This window comes from Megascapheus bottae, chromosome 11 (genome assembly GCF_031878675.1).
Source record: "Megascapheus bottae isolate mThoBot1 chromosome 11, mThoBot2.hap1, whole genome shotgun sequence".
Lineage (NCBI taxonomy): Eukaryota > Metazoa > Chordata > Mammalia > Rodentia > Geomyidae > Megascapheus > Megascapheus bottae.
In genome coordinates this window covers 46,313,054-46,332,310 of record NC_143519.1, presented here as the reverse complement: position 1 = coordinate 46,332,310, position 19,257 = coordinate 46,313,054, and the positions used below count along the sequence as shown (strand labels likewise).

Sequence of the window (19,257 nt, the reverse complement as noted above, 5' to 3'; positions counted from 1 at the left end):
GAAAAACCCCTGTGACTCTCATCTTTAATAAACTACTCAGAAAAACCAGGTAGTGGCTCAAGTGGTAGAGCACTAGACTTAAGCATAAAGAGGCTCCCAGGCTCTGAGTTCAAGCCTCAGTATGGGTGGGGGAGGGGAAGGAAAGGAAAGGGAAAAAAAAGAAAAAAACATAATTAGTCTTGTTCATGGCTGACTGGACAGATTAGCAATGAACTGTCTGTGCAACTACTCTATTCTGTTCTCCTACCCCAAACTGCTTTCTTTAAATACTGAAGTGGCTGGCCACAACTATCCACTCACAGTTCAATATTCTTCTGCTGAAGTCCTCCTTCAAAACGGAACTGTAAGCTCTAAATAAAATAAACCTAGCATAGAGGAACCTTGGAGAAATACTTATTCCCCCCATTCCTATAGCCCTTTAGCTGTTTTCTATAAGAAAGAATAATTACATAAACGTTGTGGGGTGACTCCCATTTGTTCAAGCCTCCTACATATTTCATGTTATATGGAATTGGCTTGAGACTGCCCTTACCCTAATTCAATGCCTTGCCATTCATCGGTACTGATGTTACCTCCCAACATTCTATATTCCCAAGTTTTTAATTAAAATGTACCAAAAGTATATGTGGGGAGTGGGGGGAGAGTAGTATGAAAAATCACAAGGTTCTTGAGAAAATAATACAGAATTCTTTGTTGGTTTTTTGTTTTGTTTTGTTTTTTAAATACTTTCTGGGGCCAGGAGTTTGGCCTAGTGAGTGCTTGCCTAGCATAAACACAGACCTAGGATCAATTCCTCAGTATCATATATACAGAAAAGGCCAAAAATGATGCTATGGTTCAAGTGGTAGAGTTCTAGCCTTGAGAAAGCCCAAGGACAGCGAGTTCAGCCCCTGAGTTCAAGCCCCAGGACAGACAAAACTAAATAAATAAATACTTTCTGACATCTACCTTCTCTCTGTCTCAGATGAATGAAAGAAAGTATACTGGCAAGGTCATGAAATACAAAAAATAACATAGAAAAGAATTCTGTGGGGGCCGGGAGTTTGGCCTAGTGGTTACAGTGCTTGCCTGGCATGCATGAAGACCCGGGTTCGATTCCTTGGTACCACATACATAGAAAAAAGCCGGAAGTGGTGCTGAGGCTCAAGTGGTAGAGCTCTAGCCTTGAGAAAGTCCAAGGACAGTGCTCAGGCCCTGAGCTCAAGCCCAGGACTGGCAAAAAAAAAAAAAAAAAAAAATCTGTGCAACTCTATGGGTAATGGGCCCTCTTATTGTTATATTAATGTTGGCAATGTTTATTTCTAGTTGTTTTGTACTAGAAATGTAGCCTAGGTTCTCATACAAGCTAGACAAGCACTCTAATACTGAGCTACATACCTCCTCTGCCCAATCTTATATTAATAACAGAACTTTGAACTCTTGTCCTGTCATAGCCTCAAATTTATAATTTAATCTCTTCTGTGAATATTTGAATATTTTAGTAATTTTTTTTTTTTGCCAATTCTGGGGCTTGAACTCAGGGAGAGCCTGGGCACTGTCCCTGAGCTTCTTTTGCTCAAGGTTAGCACTCTACCACATGAGCCACAGCAGCACTTTCAGCTTTCTCTGATTATGTGGTACTGAGGAATTGAATCCAGGGTTTCATGTGTACTAGGCAAGGACTCTACTACTAAGCCACAATCCCAGGCTTGAAATCTTTTTTAAATTTAAGGTGGATCTTCATCTTTAACTTCAGAAAATCAAAACAAGAGAAGGGTAGTTATAATAATCACCATGTAATTTGAAGAGGGAAAAAAAGCTCAAGAGATATGGGCCCTAGACAAAGGTGACTCAAGAGACCAGTATCAACCTCAGCAAGTCAAAAACAGATTAAAAAAAAAGTTGACTATTTGTATTTCTAATCCTGTTACCCTACAATTGCTATTAAACAGACTACTGCCATTGCTTTAAAAATAAAAACAAAAAAAATGGAGCTGAGAAGAAACATTCTTAAAATACTTCTATTTAGGGGCAGTTTCCTAATCTATTATTCATACCTGTATTTCTTTCATTTATGACTAATTTATTTCCTGTCCTTTGTTGACTGTTTGAACTTTGCCCAGATAAACACAAGTTTCGCTGAAGGTTAAGCCCTGGATTTCAATCATGCCGACTGCTGTACAATGTTAAAGGTAATACTTGGCAGACGCTACTAATCTTCCTGATGAGATGTTCTGGTTGGAACTTTAAATAAACAACAGAGCTTCTGAGAATAAAACTTGAGGTATTAAAGGAATTGGAATAAAATTAAATGTCAGAAACCCAAATAAGAGGGCTTTCAGTAAGAGTCTCCAATGATTAATAGATGCCCATAAACACCCATAAAGCAGATGATTCAAGAATACTGTTTCATTTAGCCTTGTCTTAGGATAACAATAGATATGCAGTACTAAACCTATGTTTTGTTTGATTAAGTGCCCCTAGGTTAAAGACTTCCATTATCTCACACTAAAGCATTTTTCATTTAAATCAAACATTGTTTGCACTCTGCCATTTTGCTTGCTATTATTTTTTAAATCTAGTTTTCGGAAACATCAGCAAAATTTCAATGACTTAGAAGTGATTACTTTTTCTCCCAGACAAGATCTTCTACTATTGACCAGGCTGGTCTTGAACTTCAGGTATTTCCAACCTCAGTCACCAAAATGCTGAGACTATAACAAGTATGAACTACCAACATGACTCCATCCAAGTTTTTAAGTCACAGTAAAGTAGCCTAACTACAGTAAATTCAAAATGCTCTGTCAAACAAGTATCAAACAAAAATATATTAAATAAATGTTGTACTTACTCAAATTAGTTAATGTCTGTTATCTTTCACTGGGATAATTTATTTTTCCCTTATTTCCATTAAAAGCTGAAGTTTCTTGGATACCTTTTCTTAGTAAATACAGAAATTAATATTCCATGATTGATTTTTAAAATACAAATAATAGCAATGTTATATTTCATACTTGTAAATTATCTGAATGTATGGTTCCATAATAAAGCCTATAAAAAAAGGGAAACCAACAAATCAGAACCAGAGTTATTTGAACTGCAGTATAAATTAAAGCAACAGGATGAGTACTGCCCTCTCACAACTATACTCCCAGAATGCCACACAACTTTCTCAATTGAGCTAAAGCTATTTAGTCATCAAAGTAATGCTACCTTATAAAAGCAGAACTGCCAATTCAGAAATTTAAATGCCTTTCCACCACTGACCTGCCCAAATAAACTTTCCCCCCAGACTACAATAAACTTAGAAGATGAGCATGGATAAACAAAGAAACTACCTCCATGGCCTAAAACTAAAATTCCCTTCACCAATGGAAAAACTAATATTTGCAACTCATTTGCAAAATGTTACATAATTCAGATAATAAGTAAATGTCTTTTTGAACAGTGTCACTCTCTCCCTCATTTTTTTCCCTCCTAGTAGTTTTAACAAAGAAAAAATATTAACTCAGCTACAACTTCACAACCATTAGTCAATTTTTCCTACTAAATGGATTAATATCAAGAATGATAGCATATATTAAAAACCATAAAAAACTTGAAAATGCTATTCAAATGTTTACTGATATTTCTAATAACCAGAGTATTTTTGCAAATTTGAAAACAAAGAAGACAACTTATTTATTAGATCTGAAGCATAGCAAATGTGAAGAAAGGATTTGCCAAAAGATGTTCAGCAAATTGGGGACAAAAATAAAAATCAAATTTACTTTCCATTCCAGACACAAATTCTAACCTACATACTCCAATCTAAATGGGGCCCTGTGGCTTGAATCTGTAATCTTAGCTACTTAGTTTGTTGAGATTTGAGAATAGCAATTCAAAGCTGGCTCACGCAAGGAAAGTTGTAAGACTCTTATCTCCAGTTATCCATCACAGAACCCAGGTCCTTAGTTCAAGCCCCAGTACTGGAAAACAACACTCTCCAATCTAAACCAACACACAGGAGTGGAGGGTAGATTTAATGTCAACAATAGACTTCATTAGGTTCCAACTTCATCTCTGTTTAGCTTAAAGAGATATTTATTACTCATTTCACAAAGAGTTTGAAACAGCTTTAAAAGCAGTAACAACAACAAAGTCAAATAATCGAAAGGAGCAAAAACATTATAATTTAAGAAAATATCTAGAAAAACTGAAAGGAAATTAAGATAAAGGATGTGTGAAGAAATTTGTTAGTTCTGATTCATTTCACCCATGAAGACAATGTACTGACCCTCAGAGCTATTGTTCACACCCCTTCTGCTTCGTGATCCACATAGAGAGCTATATTTGTATAGCTAGTAGAATAAGTGGCTTCCCACACCCTGCTCAGCTAAGATCAGAGCTTGGGGACCATTCTGGACCACACAGGACTAGAGTACACAAGCCAGGAAGACAGGTCATAGCAAAAGATTCCTGGCCTTCACATCTGAAGAAATGTTCTCCAGTGGTTTTTTTGGGGCAAGGGATGGTGTACATTATGGTACATTCCATTAACTTCTATACATCCATAGGCAAGTTGGGCACTGGTGGCTTTATGCCTCTAATTCTAGCTACTTAGAAAAGTGAGATCTAAGAATCGTATTTGAAGCTAGCTAAGACAGAAAAGTGTGTGAGACACATTATCTCCAACTAATGACCAAAAAGTCAAAAGTGAAGGTGTGGGTCACCTAGTAAAACACCAGCCTTGAGGAAAAAGCTAAGCATGAGTGCAAGGCCCTGAGTTTAAGCCCTAGTACTGGTACACACAAATAAATAAAAATAAAATGGCAGAGCATTTGATGGACCCATCAGTATAAAATGAAGACAAATTAATAAAATCAGTTTCTGTTGAGTGATAACAAAATAGAAAAACTGAGCATTTAGGAAAAATATATATGCTACCTGCCACAAAGAATCTTCAGCTGGGCTTTGGGTAAAAATTCAGAAGCAGATGGTTCAAAAACCATTTGCTACAGTAAAGACTCAAATTCTTAGATTTTAAACATTATCTGGGCACACCAGGTTAGCTGTACTATGCAAAAAGTGCAGCTTTGGGGACTTGGCCAGGCCTTTCACACCAAGCCACCAAGACAGAGAGCTGGAAAGAGCACAAAACAAGTCACTGTATTGCTATGTGTGATGTGTCCATGTATTATGGGAAACTTGGAAAAAAATGTCATCTGTTTTGCTTTAGGAGCAAATTCATAAACACCTAGGAGCCAAAGTAAATTCTACTTACCTAGCCTGGCAACAACAGAACCCACAGAGGTTTCCAATTCTACATGTGCCACCTGAGGCTTCTGCCCCTTGTAGTCGCCTATTTACTATATCTTTGGCAGCCAAGGTGATTTACCTGTCCTCCATACCCAGGGGAGAGGCTGGCACTAAAGGCCCAGCCATGACACCTAATCCTCAAATAGAGTAAGAACAATCTCTACCACACCAGCTACTCTGGCTGGTTCTTGAGATTTCCTTTCCACCCCTCCTTTATCTGAGCCCACGAGAGACACACCTAGCAGGTAAAGTAAACCTAAACTCTCTCAGCCATGAAAAGAAGAATGTCTGCTTTCCACAAATATTTTCTATACTATAATATAAATATGGTGGTTGAAATGGTATCTATTAGAAACCTGGAAAAATAATGATATTTATGGCAGCAACTGAAATCTCAACTTTGTACCCTGAGGAGGGCCCCTCTCTAGCTTTACAAGCTCAGGCAAGAGGGTCCCAGGTGGGTAAGTTGTAAGCTGATCTTATCACAAGCAATTAGCAGCTATTACAAGGGTGTAACAACAGAACATAATTTTTGATAGTATACAGAATAAGGAAATGCTCTTGTTTAAACTATTGAACAAGTCAGCTATCAACTTAAATTCTGCATAGAGTACCCTAGGTATATAATTCAGTGGTAGAGCCAACAACTCTCCCCTAATAAAATTGAAACCAAAACCTGTTGGGGGGGGGGTGGATTTGTTTGCTTGTTTTCTGTGGACCAATACTGAGGCTTGAACTCGGGGTCTGGACACTGTCCATCCCTTAGCTTTGTCGCTCAAGGCTGGCAGGCACTCTACCAGTTGAGCCACAGCTCCACTTCTGGCTTTTTGGTGGTTAATTGGACATAAAAAGCTCACAAACTTTCCTGCTCCAGCTAACTTCAAACCATAATCTTCAGATCTTAGCCTCCTGAGTAGCTAAGATTCCAGGTATGAACCACCAGCACAAGCTTAGAGAGCAAGGTTTAAATGGTATTTTTTAGGACATCGCTGTGACCATGTCCCCATCATTCCCTCACAGCTTAGACCCCTTTAATGCCTGCCTTCCTCAACTGACTATGCACACCATGAAGATATACATATTCACATGCCTGCTATATTTAACCACATCAAACTGTGTGGGTATGGGAAAAACACATCTCTTGAATGAGCCATGTAAAAAAAATTAAAAGAATATAAAATATTACTTTCTGCTTTCCTTCTTCACATGCCTTCATTTTCTCAGACTACATTCAGCCCAACAGCATAACAGTACCAACTGATCCATGGCTCAGTTCTTCTTTAAAGATCACAGAAGTTTAGGAGAAACTAAGTTATGGGAAATAGCAGGCACACAATCAGGGCCAAGTTTAATTCAAATACTTGAAACTACAACTATGGGATACCAACTTCAAGCACTAAAGGGCACATCCAGTAAGAAATGAAGAAACCTCTTGAACTCAAAGTTAATTATCCCAGCCAGGCTTCTTGATGAATTAAGAGGATCATAAGGAAAAGCTCTAGGCATTAACTGAGTCTGAGGGTCTTGTCATTGTACTTCACCTTTCCATTTCTATGAATTAGCTTTCACTGTTTCACATAAATGCCTCACAATTCTTGGGTTTCTATGTTTCCAATTTAATGGATCTGCCTAGGCTAAGACTAACATTTCCTGGTCCAAATACTAAGAAAACCAGATTTGGCTCAGGGGAAATAGCCTTTGTCAGGCAAGTTCAATTTCTCCAGATTTCCCTTCTCCAGGGGAAGAAGCTTGAAAAAGATCATGTGGAAGCCAGGAATAGTGGCTCATGCCTGTAATCGTTGCAACAGGAAGCTGAGATCTGAGGATCACGTTTCAAAGCCAGCCTGGGCATTAAAGACCCTGAGACTCTTATCTCCAATTAAGCACCAGAAAAGTAGAAGTGGGGGGCAAGCATGGCCTAGTGGTAGAGTGCTTGCTTAGCATACACAAAGAACTGGGTTCGATTCCTCGATATCACATACACAGAAAAAGCCAGGAGTAGTGTTGTGGCTCAATGGTAGAGCATTAGCCTTGAGGAATACCAAGGCCAGTGCTGGGGCCCTGAGTTCAAGCCCTAGGACTGGTTTAAAAAAAAAAAGAAGAAAGAAAGAAAGAAAAAAGGAAAAAAAAGAAGAGAAAACCAGAAGTGGCACTGTGGTTCAAGGGGTAGGGTGGTAGCCTTAAGCTGAAGAGCTTAGGGACATCATCCAGGCCCAGAATTCAAGCCCCACAACCAACAAAACAAACAAAAAATCATGTGGAGACACTTCCAAAGCAGCATTTATGTTTTATCATGATGTTTTTGTTCTTCACTGTCTCTAATCTACCACTCCAGTGTGACACTCCACTACATGCCATTCAGCCTCATCGTATTCTATCTCACAGGCTCATCCTCATCAAACAGCTTTCACTATTTATTCATTTTCCTTCAATTCTCTTGTCTGCTTTTCTTCAATGAACTTCAAATCTGTTTCAGAGCTACTCATCATCTACTCTCCTTCCCAGAGCATGCCAAATACTGCACTGAACAGAGATTCTAAGGACCAAAATGCACAAGTCACATGAAAATGTCAAATAATTTCTTCTTTTATTCATATTTTTTTCCAAATTTTTTATTGTGATTAATAGAAGGGTTATATTGTAATCACCAGATAGAAGGTGCATAACTTTACAAACATTGATACCCTTTGAAATAATTTCTTCTTATGTGGACTGCTTCTTATACTATTAGCCTACATATTCTGGATTTATTCACTGACCCTTTAACTTATTTTTTAATTAATACAATATAACTATTATTTAAAAATAACATTGAGGGGGCTGGGAGTTTGGCCTAGTCCCAGTCCCCAGACAGGCAAAAAATAAATAAATACATAGATTAATATGTATATATGACATACAAACTCTCAGCCTAATTTTAATTATGTTCTAAAATGTGCCAGTGATTGTATAGAGACTCCTTTCTTGAATACTTGTTTGTTAAACATGTAATTTGAAATATGATGTAGAAATCAATGTTAATAAATTCTTTAAATAAAAAAATAAAATACAATATAAAAACAACATTGAGTAATCTCTCTAAAATAACTTTCAGGGCCTGGAGTTTAGCCTAGTGGTAGAGTGCTTGCCTAGCATGCACAATGACCCAGGTTCAATTTCTTGGTACCATGTACTTAAAAAAAAAGCCAGAAATGAGACTCAAGTGGTAGAGCTCTAGCCTTGAGAAAGTCCGAGGCCCTGAGCTCAAGCCCAGGACTGGCGGGGGAAAAAAAAAGAAAGAAAGAAAGGATAAGATTATAATACAATCCTTTGGAAACACAAATCTACTTCAGGTTTTCTAAATGACCAAAGTATAGTTTATTTCTTTGTGCAATAAGATTCTGCATTTCAAGTTAAACAAAGCTTCAATTCTTTCAAAGGCATACATTACTGTGAGATCAGAATGCATAAGAGTTCTAGAAACATAAAAGCAAATATCTGGGCTATTTTTTTCTTTGATCCCTACACAACAGCAGAATCATCAAACAATGAAAAAGTACAGAAATCCTCTTTAACATATGTACCTTATTCACCTGCAAATCACTTACACCGACATCAATGGCCATTGTAATAGGTACACAGTAATGTTTGATTGACTAATATATAAATATTTTAGGGGCCGGGAGTTTGGCCTAATGGTAGAGTACTTGCCTAGCATGCACGAAGAGCTGGGTTCAATTCCTTGGTACCACATACATAAAAAAAAAGCTGGAAGTGGTGCTGAGGCTCAAGTAAGTGGTAGAGCTCTAGCCTTAAGAAAGCCCAAGGACAGTGCTCAGGCCCTGAGCTCAAGCCCAGGACTGGCCCCCCCCAAAATAAGTATTTTATACATATGTTTCTATCTATATATTCACAAATCAATACTATATCTACATGAAGCTTTACCTATGTTTACTTAAGCATGTACATATAGGTCAACATGTCAGCAATGTCTAGTATTCTCAAACATTAATGTATATTCAAATTGTCTACAGATTTTTACTAAAATGCATAGTGATTCACTAGCTTTGAGGTGGAACCAATATGCAGGGTTACTTGGGACTTTGGGGGCAATACTTAGGTTTGAACTCAAGGCCACACACTTGCTTGCTTGATTGCTCAGATGGTGCTTTACTACTTGAACCATGCCTCTAGCCCAATGGCACAGTTCTATTAATTTCCCAGGTAATCCTGGTAATGCTAGAGCACAGATAACCCTCTGAATAGTAAAAAGTAACCATTATACTTCCTTAGAATAATGTTTAGCAGTATAAACAAATGTACAAATAATTATGGAGTCTTATTTCTCAAGGTTCAGGGTCAATCATTAGAAAAATGAATCAAAAATCTGGCAAAATCATTTTTATTACCATTTTTTTTACACACACACATATTTAATGCTTGTTCTGGGGCTTGAACTCAGGGCTTGGGTACTGTCCCTGAGCTTGTCTTCCTGGGGTGTTTTCTTTTGTGTTTGGGGATTTTGTGTGTGTGTGGGGGTGCCTAATTGGAGTTAAGAATCTCACAGATTTTTCTGCCTGGTCTGTCTTTAAACCATCATTTTGTTTGCAGTATTGGGGATTGAACTCTCGGCTTTGCATGTGCTAGGCATGTATTCTACTTCTCAGTTATACTCCCAGCTCTCTTCCAGAAGTATGCAGATGCCAGATGGAGGTGCTACCTACCCTTTAGTCTTAGATATTGCCCAATTAATGATTAAATTGGGACTAGAAAGTTTTTTTGTATCTCAAACACACAACAAAATAAAGGAAGCATTAGAAAGTGGCATTAGTTTTCTTCATCCTGGCCATTCTAACTAGAGTGATGTGGAATCTTAGAGTTGTTTTGATTTGCATTTCTTTTATGACCAGAGATGTGGAGCATTTCTTCATGTGTCTATAGGCCATTTTTGTTTCTTCTTCAGAGAAGACTCTCTTTAAGTCTTTGGCCCATTTTTAATGGGATGGTTATTACTTTGGATATTAGTTTTGGAGTGATTCAATTTTTTTGAGCTGTTGATATATTTTAGATATGAGGCCTTTGTCCGTTGTATGGTTGGTGAAGATCTCCTCCCATTTTGTAGGCTTCCTAATTAATTTACTAGCTATGTCCTTTGCCGTACAAAAGCTCTGCAGTTTAATGCAGTCCCACTTATCCAGCCTTTCTCTGATTTGTTGTGATTCTTGGTCCTTATTAAGAAAGTTTCGACCTGTGCCAAGGAGGCCTAGTGTATCTCCTATTCCTTCTTGTAAAGTTTTCAGCGTGTCAGCTTTTACCTCCAGGTCTTTGATCCATTTGGAGTTGATTCTAGTGCAGGGTGACAAAGAAGGATCCAAGTTTAGTTTTCTGCAGGTGCTTAACCAGTTCTGCCAGCACCACTTGTTGAAGAGGCTGTCTTTCTTCCATTCTAGTTTTTTCGCTCCCTTCTCAAAGATTAGGTGGCCATAGGTCTGTGGTTTAATACCTGGGTCCTCAGTTCTATTCCATTGGTCTTCAGGCCTGTTCTTGTGCAAGTACTAAGCTGTTTTGATTATTATAGCTCTGTAATAGAGTCTAAAGTTTGGTATTGAAATTCCTCCTATGCTGTTCTTTCTGCTAAGAACTGTTTTTGCTATTCGGGGTCTTTTATTATTCCATATGAAATTTTGGATCGCCTCTTCTATTTCTTTAAAGAATGACATTGGGATATTGATGGGTATTGCGTTGAACTTGTAGATAATCCTTGGCAAGATTGTCATTTTCACAATGTTGATTCTTCCAATCCAGGAGCATGGAAGGTTTTTCCATTTCCTCAGTTCTGCTTTAATTTCCTTTTTCAGGGTTTTAAACTTTTCACCACAAAGGTCCTTTACATTCTTAGTTAATTCCTAGTACTTTATTTTCTTTGAGGTCTTGCAAAAGGATTTGTTTTCCTGATTGTTGCCTCGTTCCTCTCATTGTTGGCATAGAGGAAGGCAGTTGATTTTTGAGGGTTAATTTTATACCCTGTTACCTTGCGCCAAAGTTTTGAATCAGCTCAAGCTGCTTGGGAGTACAGTCTATAGGGTTCTTTAAATACAGAATCATGTCATCTGCAAAGAGGGAAAGTTTCACTACCTCTTTCCCTATTTGGATCCCCTTTATGCTTGCTTCTTGCCTTATTGCACTGGCTAGGAATTCTAGTACTATGTTAAAGAGGAGTGGAGAGAGTGGGCATCCTTGTCTTGTTACTGATTTTAGAGGGAATGGCTTTAGCTTTTTGCCATTAAGTATAATACTAGCTGTGGGCTTGTCATACACAGCCTTTATTATATTGAGGAATGTTCCATGGATTCCTAGTTTCTCCAGAGCTTTTAACATAAAGGGGTGTTGGATCTTGTCAAAAGCCTTTTCTGCATCTATTGAGACAATCATGTGAATTTTGTCCTTGCTTCAGCTGATGTGTTGAATTATATTAATTGATTTCTGTGTGTTGAACCAGCTTTGCCTCCCTGTGATGAATCCTGTTTGATCATAGTGTATAATTTTTTTAATGAGTTGTTGTAGACAGTTGGCCAGTATTTTGTTGAGAAGTTTTGCATTGATGTTCATCAAAGAAAGGGTCTATAGTTCTGTCTGGTTTGGGGATGAGGGTTATACTGGATTCATAGAATGAGTTTGGTAAAGTGCTTTTATTTTCAATTTCGTTGAAGAGCTTGAGGAGTATTGGTGTGAACTCGGCTTTGAAGACCATATAGAATTCAGCTGTGAATCCACTGGCCCTGGGCTTTTCTTAGGTGGAAGGTCTCTTATTGCCATTTCCATTTCAGTGCTTGAAATGATCCTGGAGGGGATGTGGCCAGGAGGGATCATTACTACACTGTTGGTGGAAGTGCAAACTTGTTCAACCACTATGGAAAGCAGTATGGCAGTTCCTCAAAAGACTAAACATAGAGCTCCCCTATGACACAGCAATTCCACTTCTAGGCATTTACCCAACTGTCCAGAAACAAGGACATATTAAATCCACTAGCACAATGATGTTCACTGAAGCACTATTTACCATAGCAAAGATATGGAACCAACCCAGATGTCCCTCAGTTGATGAGTGGATCAACAAGATGTGGTATTTGTACACAATGGAATTCTATGCTGCTGTCAGAAAGAATGACATCGCCCCATTTGTTAGGAAATGGAAAGACTTAGAAAAAATCATATTAAGTGAAGTAAACCAGACTCATAGGAACATAGGCTCAATGGTTTCCCTCATTTGTCATAATCAGTAGAAACCTTGGGCTCTCATAGAAGAATTTGCAATAGAGCAAAACCTAGATACATAAGGCCATATAGTATGACGCTAAATGAAAGGACCTCTAGGATATAAAAACAAAAGCCATATAATGAGTGATTGTTGTCCTTAATGTACTATGTTATCTCTCATCTCTTTTAATGTCCCTTGGTTATCTCATATTGTTACAGTATCTCACTTTGTTATCTGATATATTGGATATATTTGTATTTGGTTATTTGAAATTGGATAGGGAAGGGGGGAAAACAAGATGAGGGGTGGGGGTAGGGAGGAGAGAAATGGGGACCAAGACATGTATGTGAATTAATGCACCTTCTATCTGGTGAATATAATGTAACCCTTCTATTAATTACAATGAAAAATATATGAAAAAGTGGCATTAATATGTATATGTAGGAATACATATTTAGGGAAAGGAATAGACAATAAATTCTATAGACTTTATGTCTTCATGAGGTTTCTAATAATGTCCATTTCAAAAAACTTCTGGTTTGCTACCCCTAACTCTCTATCATATTTGTCCAGGTCTGCTTTTCATCCATTTATATAGTCAAGAGCTATAGATCTCTGGGCCCAACCTCAACTTGCTGGATTACAGACCTTCTTCCTTATTGTTAGATGTGATAAATTTGATGAAGAACACCAGGGGGAAAAAAACTCGATTATATCACTTTAAACTATATAGACAAGTCTATGATGGGACATATATTCTATAGACATACTGATATATTATATAGATCAATATGTAGCTATGACAAAGACAGCTTAATTTTAGTTTTGTTCTTAAATTTATGTTCCAGTGACTGCATATAGAGAAATCATTCTTGAATATTTGTTTGCTAAACTTGACATCTGAAATAAAGCAGTGTCAAGGGCTGGGAGTTTGGCCTAGTGGTACAGTGCTTGCCTAGCATGCATTAAGACCCAGGTTCGATTCCTCGGTACCACATACATAGGGAAAAAAGAAAAAAAAAGCAGTGTTAGTAAAAAAAAATCTTTTAATAAAAAAATACAAGATAGGGAAGGGAAAACAAGATGGGGGGATGGGGGAGGGTAATGGGGCCAAGACATGTGAAAGGGTACCAATGTATGTGAATTAATGCACCTTCTATCTGGCAAATATCATGTAACCCTTTTATTAATTACAATAAAAAATATAAAAAAAAGAAAATAAAAATAAAAAAATACAAGCCGGGTGTTGTGGCTCACGCTTGTAATCCTAGCTACGCAGGAGGCTGAAATCTGAGGAACCTGATTCAAAGCCAGCCCAGGCACTAAAAACTGAGACTCTTAACTCCAATTAGCCACTAGAAAACCAGAACCAGAAGTGGTGCTGTGGCTCTAGGGGTAGGGTGGTAGACTTGAGCTGAAGAACTCAGGGACAGCACACAGGCCCAGAGTTCAAGCCCCATGACCAACAACAACAAAAAACAGGAAGCCAGTGTTAATAAAAATCTTTTAATTAAAAAAAAAATACAAGCCGGGAATGGTGGCTCATGCCTGTTATCATATCTACTCAAGAGGATGAGACCTGAGGATGGTGCTTTCAAAGCCAGCCTGGGTAGAAAAAGCCATAAAATTCTTATCTCCAATTAACCACCAGAAAACGGGAAGTAGCGATGGGGCTCACGGGATAGGGTAGTAGTCTTGAGCTGAAGAGCTCAGGGACAACACCCAGACTTCAAGTCCTATGACCCGCAAATACAGTTAAAAAAAAACAAAACAGTGAACTCTTTTTCTATTTCTCTAAACCCTCATCAGTCACTGACATGATCGATTTTTTGATCCTGTAATGTTGGGACAATAACCTGTCACAGTGTCTATTAGAAGCTCAGTAGATAAAGAATGCTTACAATTTCAAGAAGTTTCCTCATCACAGACAAAAAGTTAAATATTTGATTGAGCTTTATGGTTACCAAGCTATTTATGACAAAATTCTAAAGCCAAGTAAAGCCTCAAAGATATTTTGAAAATCACTGAAACTCTTGTATCCTCAATAATTTATAAACAGACAAAATTTCATTATAGTATTCTTTTGCCAGAGGCATAAATTTAATCATATCTGTAATTTAACATAGATCTTTGAAAGTTAAGATATACTTCTTTCAAAGGATGAGGTGTCCAAACAGTAAACCTGGGAGATTTTTTTTTTTTTTTGCCAGTCCTGGGCCTTGAACTCAGGGCTTGGGCACTGTCCTTGGACTCTTGGGCTTTCTCAAGGCTAGAGCTCTACCACTTGAGCCACAGCACCATTTCTGGCTTTTTTCTATGTGTGTGCTATGGAGGAATGGAACCCGGGTCTGCACACATGTTAGGCAAGCACTCTACCACTAGGCCAAACTCCCGGTCCAATTTTTTGAGAATATTAGTTTTAATTAAGAGTTCACAGGGTGGGGGCCGGGAGTTTGGCCTAGTGGTTAAAGGGCTTGCCTAGCATGCATGAAGACCCGGGTTCGATTCCTCGGTACCACATACATAGAAAAAAGCCGGAAGTGGTGCTGAGGCTCTAGCCTTGAGAAAGTCCAAGGACAGTGCTCAGGCCCTGAGCTCAAGCCCAGGACTGGCAAAAAAAAAAAAAAAAAAAGAGTTCACAGGGTGGAAGATTAAAGCAAATGTTTAGAACAATATCCCAAGTTTAAGCAATTATTTTTTTTTAATTTTTGTTAAGGTGATACACAGGGAGGCTGCAGTTATGTAAGTCAGAAATTGATACTTTTTGAACAGTGTCACTTCTTCCCTTGTGTTCTCCTAGTCTTTCTCTCATAACCTCCCTCCCCTACAAGTTGTATAGTTCATTTTCAACATAGTGTCTAGTAAGTATCCTTGCTGTATTCACCCTTCACAAACCATTCCTATACTTCCCCTTACCCTACCCAAATGGGATAAAGTTAAAAACACAAAATGTAACAACAACAACAAAAAAAAAACCCAAAAAACTCTTACTTCCATTTCTTGGAGTTTATTTCAATAAGCATCCTTTTATATGGCCATACCCACATAGCTATTGAGCCTTGTGATCCTCTCCTAAGACTATCCTCCTTTAGTCTCACTGTGTAAATGTTTAGAGTCCCATTTAATTTATCAAGTCAAGTATAATTTTTGTCTTTTACTATACCTTGTATTTCATCGTACATTTATAGGCACATTCTAATTACTACAAATGAAGGAAACCATGCAAGCTGTGCTTCTTTTGCTCTGGCATAAATCAGTTAATATAAAATTTTCCAAGTTTTTCCATTTCCTTATGAATGAGCCAAATCATTCTTTCTGACAGAAGCATAGAACTATGATATATATATATACATATATATGTATATATATATATTTGTGTGTGTGTGTATACACACACATACATGTACATTTTCTTGATTCATTTGTCCACCAAGGGGCATCTGGGTTGATTCCATATCTTAGCTATGGTAAACAATGCTGTAATGAACATAGTTGTGCTGATAGCTTTTGTGTGATCTGGTTTGTGGTCAGGTAGATATATGTCCATGAGTAGGATTACTGATTCACAAGTAAGCTCTATGTGCATTCTTTTAAGGATCCTCCATACTGCTTTCCAGAGTGGTTGAACAAGTTTATATTCCCACCAACATTGTGTTGGCATTCCCTTTGACCACATCCCTGCCAACATGTTATTGTTAATTTTCTTGATAATGGTCATTCCAACTGGACAGTTGTTTTGATTTGTATTTCTTGTATGGCCAGCAATGTTGAACATGTGTACATTGGTCATTCTTACTTTACCTTGAAGTCTTAGCCCATTTGCTAATTGAGTTGTTGTTTCTTTGCGGATTTGTTTTGGAGGGATTTAACTTTTTGAGCTCTAAGCAACTTTTAGATATGAGGCCCTTGTCTGATGTATAGCTAGTAAAGACCTCCCTTTCTTTGGTCTTTATATTTACTTGATAGCTATGTCCATACAGAAACTCTTGACTTTGATGCAATCCCATTTATTCAGTTGTTTTTTGATTTGATGTGACACTGGATGTTTACTTAGGAAGTTCCAACCTGTGCCAAGGAGCCCTAGTGTTTTCCCCTATTCCTTCCTGTTACATTATTAGGGTGTCTGGTCTGACTTTCAGGTCTTTGATCCATTTGGAATTGATTCTGGTGCAGGGGGATATGTAAGGATCTAGCTTCAGTTTTCTGCATATGTACAGCCAATACTGCCAGCACCATTTGTTGAAGAGGCTATTTGTCTTCCATCCTGTATTTTCAACACCTTTATCAAATACTAGGTGGCTACAAGTCTGTGGGTTGCTTTTTGGGTCCTCTATTCTATTCTACTGGTCCTCAGACCTACGCTAGTACCAGTACCAAGCTATTTTTTATTACTACTGCTTATATGTTTGAAGTTCAGAATTGATATTCTTCCAGCACGCTCCTTCCCACTAAAGATTGCTTTTTTTTTTTTTTTTTTTTTTTTTTTTTGCCAGTCCTGGGGCTTAAACTTAGGGCCTGAGCACTGTCCTTGGGCTTTCCTCAAGGCCAGCGCTCTACCACGTGAGCCCACAGTACCACTTCTAGCTTTTTTATGTATGTGGTACTGAGGAATCAAACCTGGGTCTTCATGCATGCTAGGCAAGCCTTCTATCACTAGGCCAAATTCCCAGTCTTATAGATTGCTTTTAAGCAATTACTTTAGACTAAAGCAAACATAGAACAGAATCCCAAACTTTATTAATTTTCAAGAAAAAATATTTGAATAAAGCAAATTTCCTAATTTGGGTGGTCAGTTCATCATCTACAAAGAAATATCTACCAGGAAAACAGCCTTAGAAATGCTTTCTTTTTTAAGTCTATTTGTAAGATTCATAATTTGTCAATCAGTGCAAAGACACACTTCTCTGATAAGATCTTGGGAAAATGAAATCCACTTCTAATTAGAAGGTTTTAATCCTGAAGAAATCCTTTTGAGAACTGAATGCTCAATGCTGAATGCCTTGAATTTAAATGCTCTAAGTATAATGCAAGGACAAATTTACTTCAGAAATGTAATCATAGGACAAAATTTTGTATTGTCTAAGGACATACTTTCCAAATCATTGAACAAAAAGTTGGAACAAGAGAAAGACTGCTGTAATCACACAGCCTATGTGCTGTAGCTCTTCTCCCATTAATCTTATTCAATTACTATGAATATACTCAGTTTCAGAATATTTTTCTATTTCATAGAAAGAACCTTAGAAAATCTAACATGACTTAGTATGATACTTTAGATTATGAGATTTTCAACCTTCAGTTTTCCCTTCAAAAGAAGATACAGAGAAGGCAATGAGGAAACAAGGGGAGTTGGGCTACAGGCTTGGTTTTTCAGACAGAGACCCTGATACTTACAAGGCATTGCATGGTATATGCTTGGCCAATACTGTCCGCTGTCTCTCTTTAACCAAACACGAACTGTCCTGCAACAGATGAATATGTATAGATTAAATCACAGAATTTTTGGTCATGGGAAAATAGTGAGAAACATTATGTATACCAAATGTCTTAATTATACACAACATATGTGTACATTCACAACATTTTTGTACATTAAAACTGAAGGCAGTTTCGAGGTTTCTTAACTGAAAATAGACCTTCCCTATGATTCCACCATACCACTACTCCTAGGCATCTACCCTGAGCATTATAACCTAGGATATGATAAGGACACCTGCTCAGCCATGTTCATCTTTGCACTATTCATAATAGCCAAGCGATGGAAACAGCCCAGATGCCTATTACAGATGAATAGATACAAAAAATATGATACACACACACACACACACACACACACACACACACACACACACACACACACTGGAATTCTACATAGACAACAGACAAGATAAAATAATGGTATTAACTGGGAAGTGGATGAAACTAGAGAGAATCATGTTGAGTGAGATAAGTCTAGACCAAAGGAACAAAAGGTGCATGGTCTTCTTAATATGTGGATATTAGGTCCAAACAGTACAAGAGCGATGACTTAATATTCAGGTACCCAAGTTTTTGGACATGGTTTTGGAAATCTAAGCATAACTACATAGACATAAAAATCTATGATATATAATCTATAGGCAATATTTTATTATATAGATTATAGATTAATAGTATCTATGACATATAAACGCTCAGCTTAAATTTAATTACGTTCTAAAATCTATGTGCCAGTGATTGCATATACAGATTCCCTTCTCTTTTTCTCTCTCTCTCTCTCTTTTTGTTTTTTTGAGGTCATGGGGCTTGAACTTGGTCAGGGCACTGTCCCTGAGCTCTTCAGCTCAAGGCTACAACCATACCCTTGAGCCAAGCCCTACTTCCCATTTTTTCTAGAGGTTAATTCCAGATAAGAGTCTCAGGTCCTTTTGCGTCTGGCCTGTTGTTGACCTTGATCTTGTCAGATTCTCAGCCTCCAGAGTAGATAGGACTACAGGCTTGAGCCACCCGGACTGAGATTCTCTTCTTGAATACTTGTTTGTTAAACATGACATTTGAAATATGATGTAAAAATCAGTGTTAAAATCTTTAAATATATATATGTGCTTATTGTATACCTCTCCAAAAATTCTATTTTCCTTAAGTTTAAGGCTTCAGTACACATAAAATTTGTGTCATCCTCACATATATATATATGTATATACTTATATATATATATATATACATACACACACGTTTGATCATAACTATGTTTGAAAGCTATT

The 19,257-nt window shown here is 37.6% G+C and overlaps 1 protein-coding gene across 5 annotated transcripts in view; it reads right to left on the bottom strand.

Annotated features, from left to right (window-relative positions):
- The window catches only part of Wdfy2 (WD repeat and FYVE domain containing 2), a 229,439-nt gene that overhangs the window by 75,817 nt on the left and 134,365 nt on the right, over positions 1–19,257 (bottom strand). For 4 of the 5 annotated variants that reach the window (XM_090342201.1, XM_090342199.1, XM_090342202.1 and 1 more), the window contains exon 2: positions 17,909–17,976. In XM_090342201.1, the coding sequence (XP_090198327.1) occupies positions 17,909–17,976 (68 nt within the window). Of the gene's footprint in view, positions 1–2,830; positions 3,001–17,908; positions 17,977–19,257 lie in introns of those variants that run through there. The other variant, XM_090342203.1, reaches the window with a different exon arrangement.